Below are 14,613 nucleotides of genomic sequence, written 5' to 3' on the forward strand. Positions count from 1 at the left end.
TGGCTCTGCTGGAGTGACCCCGGCGCCTAGAGTCTGCCGTACGTGCCCGGGCTTTCCGCGCGACCCCCTAGGTCGACGCACCCTTGGGCACTCACCCTCGTCGCCACCAAGCCCCACCCCTCACCCGGGCTCTGTCCAAGGTGCTGGCGGTCCCGGACCTTCGGACCAGTCAGGTCTAGAGCCTGCGCGTCCCCACTCCAGCCAGGGGGGTGATCTCCGCCGGCCCGACTCGGCCAGAGCGCAGCAAGCCACGCTGAGTAGCCAGGCCTCACACGTGTGTCTGACGCGCCCAGCGCCCTCGGGCGATGCCCTGCCCTTCAGGCCGGGCTTCTTGTAGCCTGAGCTCGGTCAAACTCTCTCCCTGTTATCGCCCACTGCGAGGCACCTTCGGTTCCACCCAGAAAAGACAGAAACGTAGGGGAAGCTAGGGCAGGAGGTCACGGGAGAAAGGTCCGTCCCTGCCCGAGTTCATTCTAAGGCGGGTCCAGGAATGCATCCCTTTTCCGGCTTAACCCCGCCCACAACCGCTTCCCCCTCCTCCTCCTCTTCCTCCTCCTCCCCTCCTCCCCTTCTCCAGGACCTCGTCCACTCATCCTTCCGCCTCCGCCGTTCCTCGGTCCTAAACTTTCCCGGCAGCTCCCAAGCACTCTAGGCTTGGACCGACCTTACTTTGTATGGATACACCCAACTTTGGCTCATTAACATAACTCTTCTTGTCACGCAAGAACTTGCAGAGAGCCCTGTACCAAAATAGGTCCTTTATTCAGAATCTATGGCTGGCCTTTTGACTACTTTTCTTGACCTCTCACATTTCACTTAGGGCAGCAGTCCAGAACCACCCCAAGAAGTTCTAAAAGCAACCTGAAGTCAGAGACCCCGGTATTAAGGTTTATGAGGGAGGGGAGCCAGATTCCTCTTGCCCTTTGGCCTCAACCATCTGGACCTTCGAGGGTCAGACCAAGTTCTCAGTAATAGCACCAGAGGCTTCTTGTCCAATGTCTGGCCTCCAGGAGATGATCAGAGACCGAGCTGTCCTTACAGGGGCGGAAGGTCAACGTAGAGTGCGGCATGGAGTCTGAGATGTCCATTCCACTGGCAGAGGGTCCAGTGGACCCTAGGGATCCCGAGTCAGAGAGCAGAGATGAGAGAACGCAGGGAACTCTGGCTGGAGGCGCTCAGGGGCCGGTAACTCGCGGCTAGAACCTCAGCCTGAGGGTCCCCAGGGGGACAGGGCAGGGCCACCCCTCGAGGCCGGCGGTACCACACAGCCCAGCTTCTCCCGGGGCCCCGGGAAGGCCCCAACGCCGGGGGCCCTTTTCCCGGAGCCAGCAGACAGCTCCTAGAGAGGGAGCAGATGTCAGCTGAACCCCCAACCAATCTTACCTCCAGCGTCCTGCTCCGCCTGCGATCCCGCGCGCGATTCCCTGTGTGGACGCAAGCCCTTGTCCCTCAAGAACCCGGGATTGCCTCCCAGCCGCGTTCCCCTTGAAAGCCCCAGCTTCCCACCAGGGCCCCCCCGGGCACCGAGGCGTCAGGCGCCCAGCTGCGTCCGCCCTCAGGCCCTGCCCCAGCGGGCGCACCGTCGGCGCAGCAGGCGCAGCAGCGACAGCAGCAGCAGCAGCAGCACTGAGACGGCCGTCACTGTCGAGAAGACCCGGGCTGCGGGCACACGGTGCCGTGAGGCAGGGGAGGGGCTGCTCCCCAAACTGCCTCCCGCCACGCGTGCCCGCCTCACCCCCCGTCGCGGCCTCCGGAGCCCCAGGCCGGGGGCTGCAGCTCACGTTGGCCCAGTCAGGGGACGCTGCGGGGGTCTGGGCCGAGCCCTGGGGCGCGCGGTCGTCGGCAGCGTCCTGCAGCCCTGCGGAGAGAAGTGTGAGGCAGGGTGGCGGGGCAGCGGGCGCAGGGCGACGAGGCGGGCTCTCACCGCGGTAGGTGAGCGCGAAGCCCTGCGCGTGGCCGCGCGCGTCGCTGCGGAAGGAGAGCAGCAGCGCGGCGGCGCGCAGGCGCAGGGGCCCGGGCGGCGGCGGGCGGGCGCCGTCGAAGGCGCGGAGCAGGCTGCCCGAGGCGGCGTCCCGCAGCTCCAGCCGGTCGCGCGGGTCGGCCAGCTCGAAGAGGCGGAAGGTGAGCTCCAGCGCGGCGCCCGGCGGGCTCAGCGCCCAGCTGCAGTTCCGGTCCGGCCCGTACTCGTCCGGGAAGTCCGGGGAGTAGATGACGCCCTGCGGAGCCGTCCAGTTCCCCTGGCAGGAGCCCACGGACACTGTGGGCGGGGCCGGTGGTCAGGACCCCGAGGCCCGCGGGCTCTTCCTTCACGGGGCGGGCCGCCTGCCCCTCCCCGCTGGGCCGCGACCCCAGACCTGCCCCACCGCCCCCTCGAGCCGGGTCCTACTCCTTCCGCGAACCGCGAATCCCCTCCTCGCGTCCCGCCCCCAACTCCACGCCCCGCCCCTGACCCCCCAGGTGCGGAGCCTGCCCTCCACCCCACTCCCCTTCTCGGGCCCCGCCCCCAGCGTACGGCTTCCCCCTCCCAGATTCCGCCCCCTCCCAGATTCCGCCCCCTACCGGGGCGTGGCACCCCGGGACCCACCCAGACCCTCTCCCCTCACCGCCCAGGTTCCCCTTCCCCGCCCACTCCTCACCTTCGTAGATGCCCAGACGCCCATCGCCGCCGCACAGCTGGCCCGGGTGGCCGAAGCAAATCTGGTCGCAGTCGGTAGCTGGGGCCGGGCGTCCCCGGTCCAGGTCGCTCTCAGAGCCACAGAAGCAGGCGTAGCCAGCCTCCACGCCCGCCAGCTGGGGGCACAGACTGGGTGACCCAAGAGGCAGGGGTTGGGGTAGGGGTGGGTTCTAGGGTCAGGGTCATAAGTGGGAATCGGGCAGGAGAGTCCAAAATCAGCGTCAGGGTTTGACGTCAGAGTGGGAGTTGATTTGGGTCCTGAGGTCTAGGTCAGGGGTCACTGTTCTGAGCCGGAGGGGGGAGGGGCAGTACCTGGTAGCCCTTCATGCGGCAGAAGCGAAGGCACACCTGGACCGTGAGCTTCGTTGAGGTCCCGCTGGGGCCGCTGAGGGCCGGGGGTGCCCCCGAATCCACGAAGCAGCCCAGGTACCCGGGCACTGAGGGGGCAGCAGAGTCTGGCTTTGTCCGGTGCCTCCAAAAGAGAACTCTACCCAGGCAGCCCAGCCTTCCTACCCTTGTCCAGCCCGGCCCACTCACTGTGACACGTGGGGATGTCGCAGTAGCGCCAATAGATGCCCTCCTCTGTCTCGGCTACGTAGCACCACGGCTGCACGTCACCGTCGGGGTTCCTGCCGGTGGGGGAGAAGTCGTCTGGATCCACCCCTAGGGCTGCAAGCCCCAGGCCCCACCCCACAGCCTTTCTGCAGAATGGCCATCGTGTGTGTTAGATCTGGTTTGTGTGCTCCTCTCCTTTGTCACTGTCACACAGATTCTGGCTTGTCCCACCTGTTTGTGGCTGTCGACTCCGGAGGGGATGGTGGGAAGTCCTTAAGGGGCACCTGGGTGGGGTGGCTCAGTCGGTTAAGGGACCGATCTTTGGTTTCAGCTCAGGTCATGATCCTACAGTTTTTGAGTCCGAACCCCAAGTGGGGCTCTGTGCTGATAGCGTGCAGCCTGCTTAGGATTCTGGCTCCCTCTCGCTCTTCCCTTCCCCTGCTCGCTCTCTCTCTCTCAAACAAATAAATGAACTAATAAACTATTTTTTTAAAGGAGGGGCATTGAGGGCATATTTTGGGCTTCAGATGTTGCTAGGACGTGACCTTATACATGAGGACTTTGAAGCCACCTGCAGTGTTCATCCCCAACCCTGCCTTGGGCCTCTGCCACCTCCCTTGGCTTGCAACCCTGCTTTAAAGCAAAAGTGGTGAGCCCTGAGCTTTGTGGTGTCCTCTCGCTCCGCTGGGTCCCTGCGGCTCTAGACAGCAGTTGTGGCTCTGAACGCCCCCCCACCCAATCCGTCTGTCACCGAGAGTAGAAGTTGTACCGCAGGGGCTGGACCCTCCACCCGGGGCTCGCCCTCTGACTGGGTCCCGCCTACACAGGCTCCTTGAATGCCCAGGCCTGACCCTAGGCTCTGCAACGTTTGGGCACCTAAACGTCCCGAAAATGTCCTGAGCGGCCAGCCCCGCCCCCAGAACGGGCTAGGCCCGGTCCCTCGCCTAGGCTCTGCTCCCAGACCCTCGGGGTGGCCCTCGCATCCGCCCAGCCAAGACCTCCGTCCCACCCACACCGAGGCCCGGCCCCGGGCGGAGGCCTGCAATAGTGCGCCCAGTCCCGGGCCCAGCGCAGGCCCCGCCCCTCACCGGCAGAAGTTGTGCGGGCCCAGCCCCCACCGGCCCTGGGGGTCGCTGGCGCTGCTGTAGCTGTGCTGCTGCGTCTGGTCCCAGAAGAGGCACGGGCGGCCGGCCCCGCGCGGACCCGTGCGGTTCTGGTGGCCGCGGTAGTCGGCGCCATTCACCTGGAAGCACTCGGACAGGCCTGCGAGGCGACCGCGGGGGCTGGGGAGGTCCCGACCTTCTCCCGCGTTTTCACCGCCCCCCCCCCCACTCTAACTCCCGCCCGGCTCCCCCGTCCGCGCCCCCGGCGCCTGCGGGGCCCCGGGGCTCAGCTCCTCCCGCCACCTGCTCTGCCCCCTCCTCCGCTTCGGGACCGGCTCCTAGGCAGGCAGGCAGAGGAGAGAGCGGTGACCACGGTCCAGTCGCGGGGGCGGGACTCACCTGGGCTGTGCAGGCTCCCCGCGGAGGCCCCGCGGGGCGGCAGCGGCGGGAGGAAGAGCAGGAGAAGCAGGAGGCCCTGCGGGGCCCGTGTCTCCATCGCCCCCAGTCCAAGAGAGGTTGCCCTGGCCCGCACACGGCCCACGCCACCCCCGGGGTCGCTCCGGGGTCTTCCAGGCGACCTGGGGGGCGTTGTCCTCTGACAGCCTGTTCGCGCCCCGCTCTGGGCGGCGCTCTCCGTCTGGAGCGGTGAACTCTCTCCCGCGAGTATTTGCCTCCAGGGTTTCTGCCCCAGGAGGCGTCTCTTTGCCCCCGTGTCCCCTCTGGCTGTCCCCGGGGTTCTCTGGCCAGGGGCGGTCTCCGTCACTGCCTCTTAGTGCTGGGGCGGCGGGTGGGGGGGGGGGACTTGCCCTCGCGTCCACACCCGCCCTCTCCCGCGGCGCCCTGCTCTCCCTCGCTCAGGTCTCTAACGCACTGGCTCCTGCCCCCTCGCGTCCCTCTGTGGGTCCCTCCCCCTTGGGTCCCTCCCTCCCCACCCCATCCCCCCGAGGCCGGGAAGCCCCGCCCGAGACTGGAGCGGAGGCAGCAGGTCCAGACGCCTCCCACGCCAACCACCCCCCCCCCCCCCAACACACTGCCCCGGGACCCTCGGTGTCCCAGCACGCTTCTCCTCTCCCCTCCCCCTCTCAAAGTCCGTGCAGGTTCTAGGGGTGTGTGGAGGAGGAAAGGCCAGGCTGGTGGACAGAGGGACCCCGGTGGCGGTGAAACACGCCCCTCTCCCAAGTACCGAATGGCTCCGGCCGGACGGAGGAAGCGCCACTCCCGGCGCCCGCACCCGCGGGGATGGTGGACGCTCAATCCCGGACAGGCAGGGGCAGCTGGTGTCTGGGGAGGAAGGCAGCTGCGCCCCCGGTCCCAGCCTGTCCCCTCCTCTCTTCCCCCTTCTTTCCGTAGGACCCCCAGCCCAGGCTCGCCGGAGCCCTCGCAGCGCGGCGGAATTCCCCCAGCGGAGCCCCCCCGCAACCCCAACCTGGCGGGGGAGGGGGAGGGGAGCAGGCCCGGGCAGGCGTGGGGGGAAATTCCCCGCCCCCTCCCCGGGCCCGACTCCTGCGAATCCTCTGATCTCCCAGCGCCGCCCGCCGGCTGCCCCCAGGGCTTGGGGGGAGGCCAGCGCAGGTGCGTGGGAGGGCGGGGGCGGGGGCCGGCGCGGAGGGGGGTGGTGGCCGGGCCCGAGCGGCCCCGCCCCGCCCACCTCCCTCGCCCCTCAACCCAGCCTCCCCACCTCTCCCCGGGCCCTCACCAGGCCGTTCAGCCGGGACGGACCAGTCCCCGCCCCGCAGACAGGGTGGCTCAGGGCGGATTCTAGCAAGGCCAAGGTGCGGGAGGCGGTGACGCGACCGGCGGAGACCTAGCGGTTAGCGCCCCACGATGAGGCTCTGGGATCCTAGGGCGGGCAGCCCACGGAGTGAACGTTGGAAGGAGGTGGGCTTGCTAAGCCGTCGCGGGGTTCGCCTCCTGAGGGAAGCCCTCTCGGCAGCCAGGCTGGCCAAGGCTCGCCTCCCACTTTCCAGGCCCCGTGGAGCACCGGGATGGGAGTCTCACCCGCGTGTGATAGCTGCGCACAGAGAATCTAAGCACCCCCCCCCCGCCCCCCAACCAGGGAGCGGAGGGTCGCCACCCTTTGGCCTGGCCCCCTTCTCCTCCAAGCGGGGTAGGGAGAGGGGCAGTGCCGCTGGGGCCTGTTGGGGTCCTCCCAACTCTGCAGGCCTGGGCCACGGCCTGGGCCACGGAGGTGCGTGGGGAGCCTCACCTTCAGGGCCACAGGCCACCCAGGAAAGGCCTAGGTGGGGTCAGGGAGGGGACAGTAGGGGGAGTAGAGTAGGAGGTGGGATCTTCCCTGGCAGGGCCGGCCAAGCTGTCCGTCCAGTCTACTGTCCTAGGGACTCTCGCCTCCCGAGGGGGCCCCTGTCTCTCGCACAGGGGATCCTGGATGACGAGGAGGGGGGCTCGGTTCCAGGCCCGCCGGCCCTGAGATGAGGGGCAGTGTCCTCATTGCCAGCTCCAGTCCCGGGTGGCTCACAGAACCCCAGACTGAAGAAGACCTTGACCTTCACCCTGTCACTTGCAAGGAGCTCAGAGAGGGTGAAGGCCCCCAGAGTCTCAGTCAGGACTTAGTCCGTCCAAAACCAACAGCGCTTCTGCTGTGGGAGGGCTGGGCCACCTCCTGCCTACTCAGGCCCTCCACCTGTGTTTACTGATCCTGGTTCCTCCAGCTCCTGTGCAAACAGCTGAACTTCATTTCCCTGTGTCCCCTGCATTCGACTATAGGGGGGAGTTCAGGCCGATGGGGCGTGGGCAGGAGTGGTGCCTCTCATAAGGCAAAGTGGGGGGCCCGGGGCCAGCAGCATTAGCACCACGGAGCAGCTCGTTAGAAATGCAGATTCTCGGGGCCCCTGGGTGGCGCAGTCGGTTAAGCGTCCGACTTCAGCCAGGTCACGATCTCGCGGTCCGTGAGTTCGAGCCCCGCGTCGGGCTCTGGGCTGATGGCTCGGAGCCTGGAGCCTGTTTCCGATTCTGTGTCTCCCTCTCTCTCTGCCCCTCCCCCGTTCATGCTCTGTCTCTCTCTGTCCCAAAAATAAATAAAAAACGTTGAAAAAAAAAAAAAAAAAAAAGAAATGCAGATTCTCAGGCTCCACCCCCGGCCTCCTTCGTCAGAACCTGTATTTAACAAGATCTCCAGGTTTGGAAAGCGCACGCGCAGGCCCCTGCCGGGGCTGTCTCTCCTCCCTTCAGCAACCAGACGCGGGAGATGCCAGGGCCCTGGGGCAGGGTGGAAGGAGCTGGATTCCTGAGCGACCCTGTGGAAGGTGCCCACTAACCGGAAGCGTCAGGAGGCGGGAGAGGTAAACAAACATCAGCTGTGTAGCCGCTGAGATCGGAAGTTTGCTGGTTATAGGGACCCGCACAACCTCCCCTCCACCGATACACCCTCCTGCCCCCAGCCGGTTCCTGGGGCGTCCGGACAAAGGGCCACAGACTGGGGGCTTTAACAGCAGAGATGTGTTGCCTCGAGGTCTGCAGGCTGGGACCCTGGGACTCAGCCATCAGCAGAGCCCGTTCCTTCTGGGAGCCGTGAGTGGGCGTTTGTCCGATGCCTCTCGACTGGATGCTGGATGTCAGTTGTCATCCTCGGTGTTCCTCGGCTTCTAGAATCATCACGTCCGCCTCGGCCTCCATCTTTGCCCGGCGCTCTCCCCGCGTGTGGGGGGTCTGGGTCCAGATGTCTGTGCCCGGCCCCTGCCAGTGTGACCGCACCTTGACTGATCACCTCCGCAGTGACCTGTTCGCTCATGGGATCACGTTCTGTGGTGCTGGGGGTTGGATCCGAGCCGTGAACCGGGGGGCAGGGAGAGCACAAGTGCACTTCTGGCTCTGGCGTCTCTTGATTATCTCTCGTCCCTTTCCCATCCGTGCGGCCTCCGCCAGAGTCTGGGCCACTGCCGTCAAATCGCACTCCAGCCTGACGACCGGCCCCCCACGCTTACCCTCCACACCCCTCTGGCAGCCGGAGTCTTTGGTGGGGAGCATTTACGGCGAGCACCTTCTGGCTCTTGGCATGTGCTCGTTCTTCTTCTTCTTTTGTTAATGTTTATTTTTATTTTGGGGAGGGAGAGCGCAAGCGGGGGAGGGACGGGGCGGGGGACACAGGATCTGAAGATGGCTCCACGCTGACAGCAGAGAGCCCGATGCGGGGCTCAAACTCGCAAACCGAGCCGTGAGATCGTCACCTGAGCCGGAGTCGGACGCCCAACCGACTGACCCACCCAGGCGCCCCTCATTCTCCTTTTTTTTCAGTGGGAAATAACACCTAACATTGAGTCTACATTCTTCGCTCCTTTCCAAGTGAACCGTTCAGGGCGCCTGGGTGGCTCGCTCGGTTGAGTGTCAACTTCAGCTCAGGTCACGATCTCGCGGTTCGTGGGTTCGAGCCCCGCGTGGGGCTCTGTGCTGACGGCTCGGAGACTGGAGCTGCTTCCGGTTCCGTGTCTCCCTCTCTCCCCGCCCTTCCCCCAGTCACACTGTCTCTCTCTGTCTCTCAAAAATGAATAAATGGTTACCAAAAAAAGTTTTAAAAAACGAACAGTTCAATAGCGTTAATAGCATTCACATCACTGTGCTATGGCCCTGGGACCTCTTCGTCTTGTAGCACTGAAGCTCCCCCTTCCCAGCCCCCACCCTCCTGGAAGCTACCTTTCTAGTTTCGGTTTCTATGATTTTTGACTGTAAATATTCCATATAAGTGGGATCACACAGTACTGGACCTTTTGTGACTGGCCTGTTCCACTTCACATAACGTCCCCCGGGTTCATCCGTGTCACGGCACAGGATTTCCCTCCTTTTAAAGGCCGCGTAAGGGGCGCCTGGGTGGCGCAGTCGGTTAAGCGTCCGACTTCAGCCAGGTCACGATCTCGCGGTCCGTGAGTTCGAGCCCCGCGTCGGGCTCTGGGCTGATGGCTCGGAGCCTGGAGCCTGTTTCCGATTCTGTGTCTCCCTTTCTCTGACCCTCCCCTGTTCAGGCTCTGTCTCTGTCTCAAAAATAAATAAATGTGGGGCGCCTGGGTGGCGCAGTCGGTTAAGCGTCCGACTTCAGCCAGGTCACGATCTCGCGGTCCGTGAGTTCGAGCCCCGCGTCGGGCTCTGGGCTGATGGCTCGGAGCCTGGAGCCTGTTTCCGATTCTGTGTCTCCCTCTCTCTCTGTCCCTCCCCCGTTCATGCTCTGTCTCTCTCTGTCCCAAAAATAAAATAAACGTTGAAAAAAAAAAAAATTAAAATAAAAAAAATAAAAAATAAAAAAAATAAAAAATAAAGGCCGCGTAATATTCCACGGTGTGGATGGACCCGAGCAGGACCCTGACGGGGTCCCCACGGCCCACCCCTCCTCTCTTACTCAGTCACGTCTTTATCTTTTTTTTTTTTTCAATTTTTTAAAATGTTTTTATTTATTTTGGACTCAGAGAGAGAGACAGCGTGAGCAGGGGAGGGGCAGAGAGAGAGGGAGACACAGAATCCGAAACAGGCTCCAGGCTCTGAGCTGTCAACACAGAGCCCGACGCGGGGCTCGAACTCACGGACCGTGAGGTCATGCCCTGAGCCGAAGTCGGCCGCTTAACCGACTGAGCCACCCAGGTGCCTTCAGTCACATCTTTAATAAGTATTTTCTGTGCACTTGCTATGTGCTAGGCAAATACTCCTTTCTCCAAAGCGTCGGGGGTGAGACACTAGAGCCCAAGGCTCAAGCCAGGGCCTTATTTCCAAAGCGGAGGGGCCCTTCTAGTGCCCTCAGAGCCCTCAGGGGGACAGTGGGGTCGGCAGCCAGGAGGCTCTGGGCTCTGCAGAGCTGTGCTGAGGGTGCAGCCTAAGGCCACGGGCCGCCCTGTCGTTGGTTGGCCTCCAGAGGACCCCCCGCCCCCCACCCCCCCATCGCCACCACTGGTACCTCTGGCTTTTGGTCCTTGAACCAGGCAGTCATACTCGATGTGGACACCAGGGAGCAAACACCTGAGGCAGGTGTTGCACGGTGGGATTGCATTCTAGGAAAGCCCCTGGCTGTCACGGGGATGGGTTGCAGACAGGCGACGCCGGAGGCTGCCGTGGTCCTGCAGGCAGGCGGCCGGGGCTCTCGGTGACTCAGCGGGCTTGGAACGAGGCTGTCCGTCAACGCGAGGACCAGCTAGAGAGGCGTCTGGACTCTACGAGCGCCTTACCTGGGGCTGAGGGGTGAACGCGTCCCTCCAACATTCACATGCTGAAACCCAATGACCGGCGATGGTAACAGGACGGGGAGCGTAGCCTCACGACGGACTGGCGCCCTCTGAGGCCGGTGGGTTAGCTAGTCAGTCCCCACCCCAGCCAGTGTGACGACACAGCAAGGTCACACTCTGATCTCCGGCCTCTCGCCTCCAGAACCTCGAGGAATAAATGTTGATTGCTCGGTATTTGTTATGGCGGCCTGCGTGGCCCAGTCGCCTGGATTCCTCAGAACCTCCCAGTGCCAGAGAGAGGAACCGCATGGGGCTTAGCGCGTAGCGACAGAAACAAGAAGAATGAATGATGCTAAGGGATCTGGGGTTTCCGTTCAGGGGGACGAATACTCTGGAATTAGACTGGTGAATATACTAGGAGCCGCTGAGTCATACACGTTGAGGGGGTGAATTGCAGGGTGCGTGGGCAGGGTGCCACTGGCGGGCAGGACATAGGGACGGGGACATCGAGGACAGCTCTGGGTTTCTCCTTGTGCGGTGGAACCATCCGACGAGGATGACGACAGCTTCCCTCTGCTGCCTGTGCCTGGCGCTCACGGGTTACCCAGGGCCATGGCCACGGAGGCAGCGGGGCACGCAGGTCCCAGAAAAAGGACCAGCTGGTGCTGCGGGGGGACCAATCGTGGACCCTCAAAGCGGCTGGGCAGAAAAGGGCCGAGGTCCGGTCCCCAGAAACACCAACCACCCAGCTTATAGGTCGGGTGGGGGCAGAGGGACCCTCCAGGGAGGCTGGGACCGGCTGCAGGGAGGTAGGCAGGGGACTGAGGGGAGGTGTCCCGGGGAGGGGCGGGAGGGGGCGGTCAGTGCCCGAGGGTGAGCTCTGAGAAGCATCTCCCGGCTTTTAGGCACGAGGAAGTCCTTGGAGCCACCGTCCTGCAGGAAGGACATGGGGACCAGAGGCTGGGCTGGGGCCAAGGGGAGTGGACCCATGAGAAGCATTTCGGTGACGCTCACCTTGCAGCCCTGGGGGACAGGGACGGGGGGCCGGAGCACCTATGGCCGGCCACTGCTCCCCCTTTTAAAAATTTGTGTTCCTTGTTGATACTTTTGTTCTTCCTAGTGAACTTAAAAAAAAATCATCATTGAAACATAATTTCACAATTGCTCTCTGTCACGCAAAGGGGCACAGAAGCACACCGTCGCCCGCTCCGTGTGGTGTGCACGTCGTAAAATAGGGTCTCCTGGGGGACACGAGCAGGAGCGGGGCAGGAGGGGGCCCCGCCCTGCGGACCCGTCTCCATCCACGGACCGGCCTGGCCCTGTGCCCTCTGCCCTGGGACCATGTGACGGGACAGGGCAGGTGACGCCCTGTGGCTCTGGAACTGCGGAGGGAGTGGACTCATGGCGGGGAGGCCTCTGGGGCTCTGAGCAGCTATGGGGCTGCCCAAAGTGACGGCAGTGTCAGAATTCCTGTCCCTCTGGGAGACCCCAGTCCGAGCGACACGCAACTTCCATCCGACCCGCGCAGTCCGAGCAGGTGCAGAGAGGAGGTGCCCACGAGCCCCCGTCGGCGTGAGCGTCCGGAGAGGAGCGAAGTCCCTCCCGGCGCCTCCGTGCGCTGTACCCTGGAGCCCTGCCACGCTGAGGGCCATGGGATGGGGACTGAGGAAGCCACCGTCCTGCAGAGACGCGGCCGGTGGTGGAGGCTGCGGAGCCGGGAGATCCTGGCCACTGCGGGTGGCAGTGGCTGCCGCGACTCAGCACTTCTCGGGGAGCCCCTGGCGCCTGTGTGAGGCTCCCCGTCCACGGCGGGGCTGGGCAGGGACTGACGGCGGCACAAACGCGACCCGGTGCCTCCCGCCAGGTGTGGCCACCTCCCGTGGGCGTGCATATTTGTGACCCAAAGGTGGATCTGGGTTTGGGGTGTCATGTCTGTTCCCGCGGGGCTGTCTTTGGCCTTGGCCGTGGGCAGTTCATTGTCTCAGGGCCCCATGTTTCACGGCCAAGAGGCCCGCCCAGAACACAGCCCCTGGGCAGTGCTGAGGACACCTGCCCCCGGCCTGGGAGGTGGACTGTTACGGCCCCGGACCGCTTGACCGCTGGCAGGCTGGCAGGCCAGGGCCCCACGGAGCTGGTAGCTGGGTCAGTTGATAGGCCACTTACTCGCTTGGGAAGGTAGCCGGGGTCTAAATTGGGGGTCTAAGTCGCTCTGTCCTCGGGGAAGCCATTTCCATTTTAAGCTTGTCTCAGTTTACGGGAACGAGGCAGGGCCGGGGTGAGAGGCTGCGGCAGAGAATCAAGGCCTCTCTTCCCTGCAGGCTTGGAGCAGACCCCTCAGCCGCTGCTCCAGAGGACCCCACCCCCCCGCTCTGGGTCCAGCTGACACGTGGGCCAGGTGACCCACGCGGGGGTCTCTTCTGGGGTGCCAGCCTAACTCCATCACTCCCGACCAGGTGGCGCTGAGACACAGAGTGTGCGGCTTCCTGGTGGCCAGCTGTTGTCGCCGAGGGGATGGGGACGCACATACCAGTTCCACCAGGTGAGATAGAAAATAGGGTTTATTGGCGGGAAATCTGTAAGCAGAGGGACAGTGGGGTCCCAAGCTGTCGCTGTCCTGTAGCCGGACAGCAGGCTGCACGGCCGGCTTGGCGGGAGAGAGGGAGTCTGTGGCCCCGTGCTCGCTCTGCAGTCACAGCGTGGAGACAAGGAACCTCGCTGTCCGGACGGCCCGGCAGGTGTCTCGGGGGCTCCCGGCCGCCGCCGCCTGCTTCTCGGACCTGCCAGGCCAGCTCTCCTGCACCGGGGGACAGATCGAGTCTGCGTCTCCTGCATCACACGGACGTGGGCAACCCACACACCGCGGGCCCGGTCGTGGCTGTCCGGGGCCGCCTTCCCGTGGACATCCGGGCTGGCTCCCACCGCCGGCAGGGACGCCCGCCACGGGGATCACGGACCCTGGGAAGACAGCGAGGGAGAGAAAGTGGACGGCGCGTGCGGGGGGAGTGCGGTGGGGCTGCTGTTACCAGGCGTGGGGGGGCTGCGGCCCAGTGGCAGGTGGCCGAGGGGCGCAAAGGCCCACGTGGCCCCTGCCCAGAGAACACCGGGGGAGGCCGGAGCTACGCGGGACAGCTGAGCCCGAAGCAGCAGGAACTTCTCCAAACGCGCCCTGGCCAAGCAGGGCCGCACCCGACTGCGAAGGCCTTGGCAAAGTCACGTGCTCTGAAAGTGGACGGGTGTTCGCGGCTCGGGGCGGCGGAGCGGGGGAGAGGTGTCTCCGTGAAAAGATGCTTCTTCAGGTCTTCCGTGGAGGGGGGGGCTCTCCCTGAGTCACCCATGTGTGCGGGCCGCCAGCTCCCGTGTGCCCGCTCGAAGACACCGTCAGTTTTCCTCTTGGGAGGCCCCTTGAAGAAGTGAGAAGGCCACCGTGCTGTGGAGGAGTGGGAGAGAGCCTTTGTGAAGCAAAATCTAACCGGGTGGGAAACGCCAGGGTCCTGGGTGGGCTCGGAGCATCCGTGACGCTGGCAGCACGAGGTCCCCGTGCTCCCGTCGGGAGGGGATGGGCCACACTGCTCCTCACTGGGCGGTTTCGCACAGTTCACCTTCCTGATTACAAAGAAACACACGTTCGTTACAAACATCCAAACACGGCAGAAGCAGACCCTAGTTTCCTTTTCCCTAGAGATCGCCACCGACTAGACCTTGTTACACACGTACACGTACACGCATTGTGCCGTTTCCTTTAATTTGTTACTGTTTATTTTTGAGAGAGGCAGAGTGAGAGCGTGAGTGGGGGAGGGGCAGAGAGGGAGACACAGAAGCCGAAGCAGCTCCAGGCGCCGAGCTGTTAGCGCAGAGCCCGACGTGGGGCTCGAACTCACGAACTGTGAGATCACGACCTGGGCCGAACCCAGACACTTAACCGGCTGAGCCACCCAGGTGCCCTGTACCGTTTCCTTTAACCTACAATTTGGGAATTCTCGGCTTTCTACGCCAGCGTGTCCCGGGAGGAACCACCAACGCTCCTGAGAAGGCCCACCCCCGCCTCCAGAGTCCCCGGGGCTCTGCATGTGGCCTTTGCAAGACTCTTTGTCAAGAAACAGGAAGTTCTCGGGGCGCCTGGGTG

At 64.1% G+C, this 14,613-nt stretch overlaps 2 protein-coding genes across 4 annotated transcripts in view; both read right to left on the reverse strand.

Moving 5' to 3' along the window:
* Positions 1-744: 744 nt before the first annotated feature.
* On the reverse strand, positions 745-5,169 carry KREMEN2 (kringle containing transmembrane protein 2). The gene is made up of 8 exons (XM_060648221.3): positions 4,732-5,169; positions 4,318-4,492; positions 3,212-3,303; positions 2,987-3,111; positions 2,637-2,790; positions 1,736-2,257; positions 1,581-1,659; positions 745-1,339 (listed from the first exon to the last, which is right to left on the reverse strand). The coding sequence occupies exons 1-8, from the start codon at positions 4,826-4,828 to the stop codon at positions 1,129-1,131; spliced, it is 1,455 nt and encodes a 484-aa protein (XP_060504204.1). The 5' UTR covers positions 4,829-5,169; the 3' UTR covers positions 745-1,128.
* Positions 5,170-13,030: 7,861 nt separating this feature from the next.
* Positions 13,031-14,613, reverse strand: part of FLYWCH1 (FLYWCH-type zinc finger 1) — a 41,070-nt gene continuing 39,487 nt past the window's right edge. For all 3 annotated transcript variants that reach the window (XR_013552945.2, XM_078440204.2, XM_078440205.2), the window contains one exon: positions 13,031-14,093. Coding sequence is in view for 2 of the 3 variants with exons in the window: in XM_078440205.2 (XP_078296331.2) it covers positions 14,064-14,093 (30 nt within the window). In the remaining variant the exon portion in view is untranslated. The remainder of the gene's footprint in view (positions 14,094-14,613) is intronic.

This window comes from Panthera onca, chromosome E3 (assembly GCF_046562875.1).
Source record: "Panthera onca isolate mPanOnc1 chromosome E3, mPanOnc1 haplotype 2, whole genome shotgun sequence".
Classification (NCBI taxonomy): domain Eukaryota; kingdom Metazoa; phylum Chordata; class Mammalia; order Carnivora; family Felidae; genus Panthera; species Panthera onca.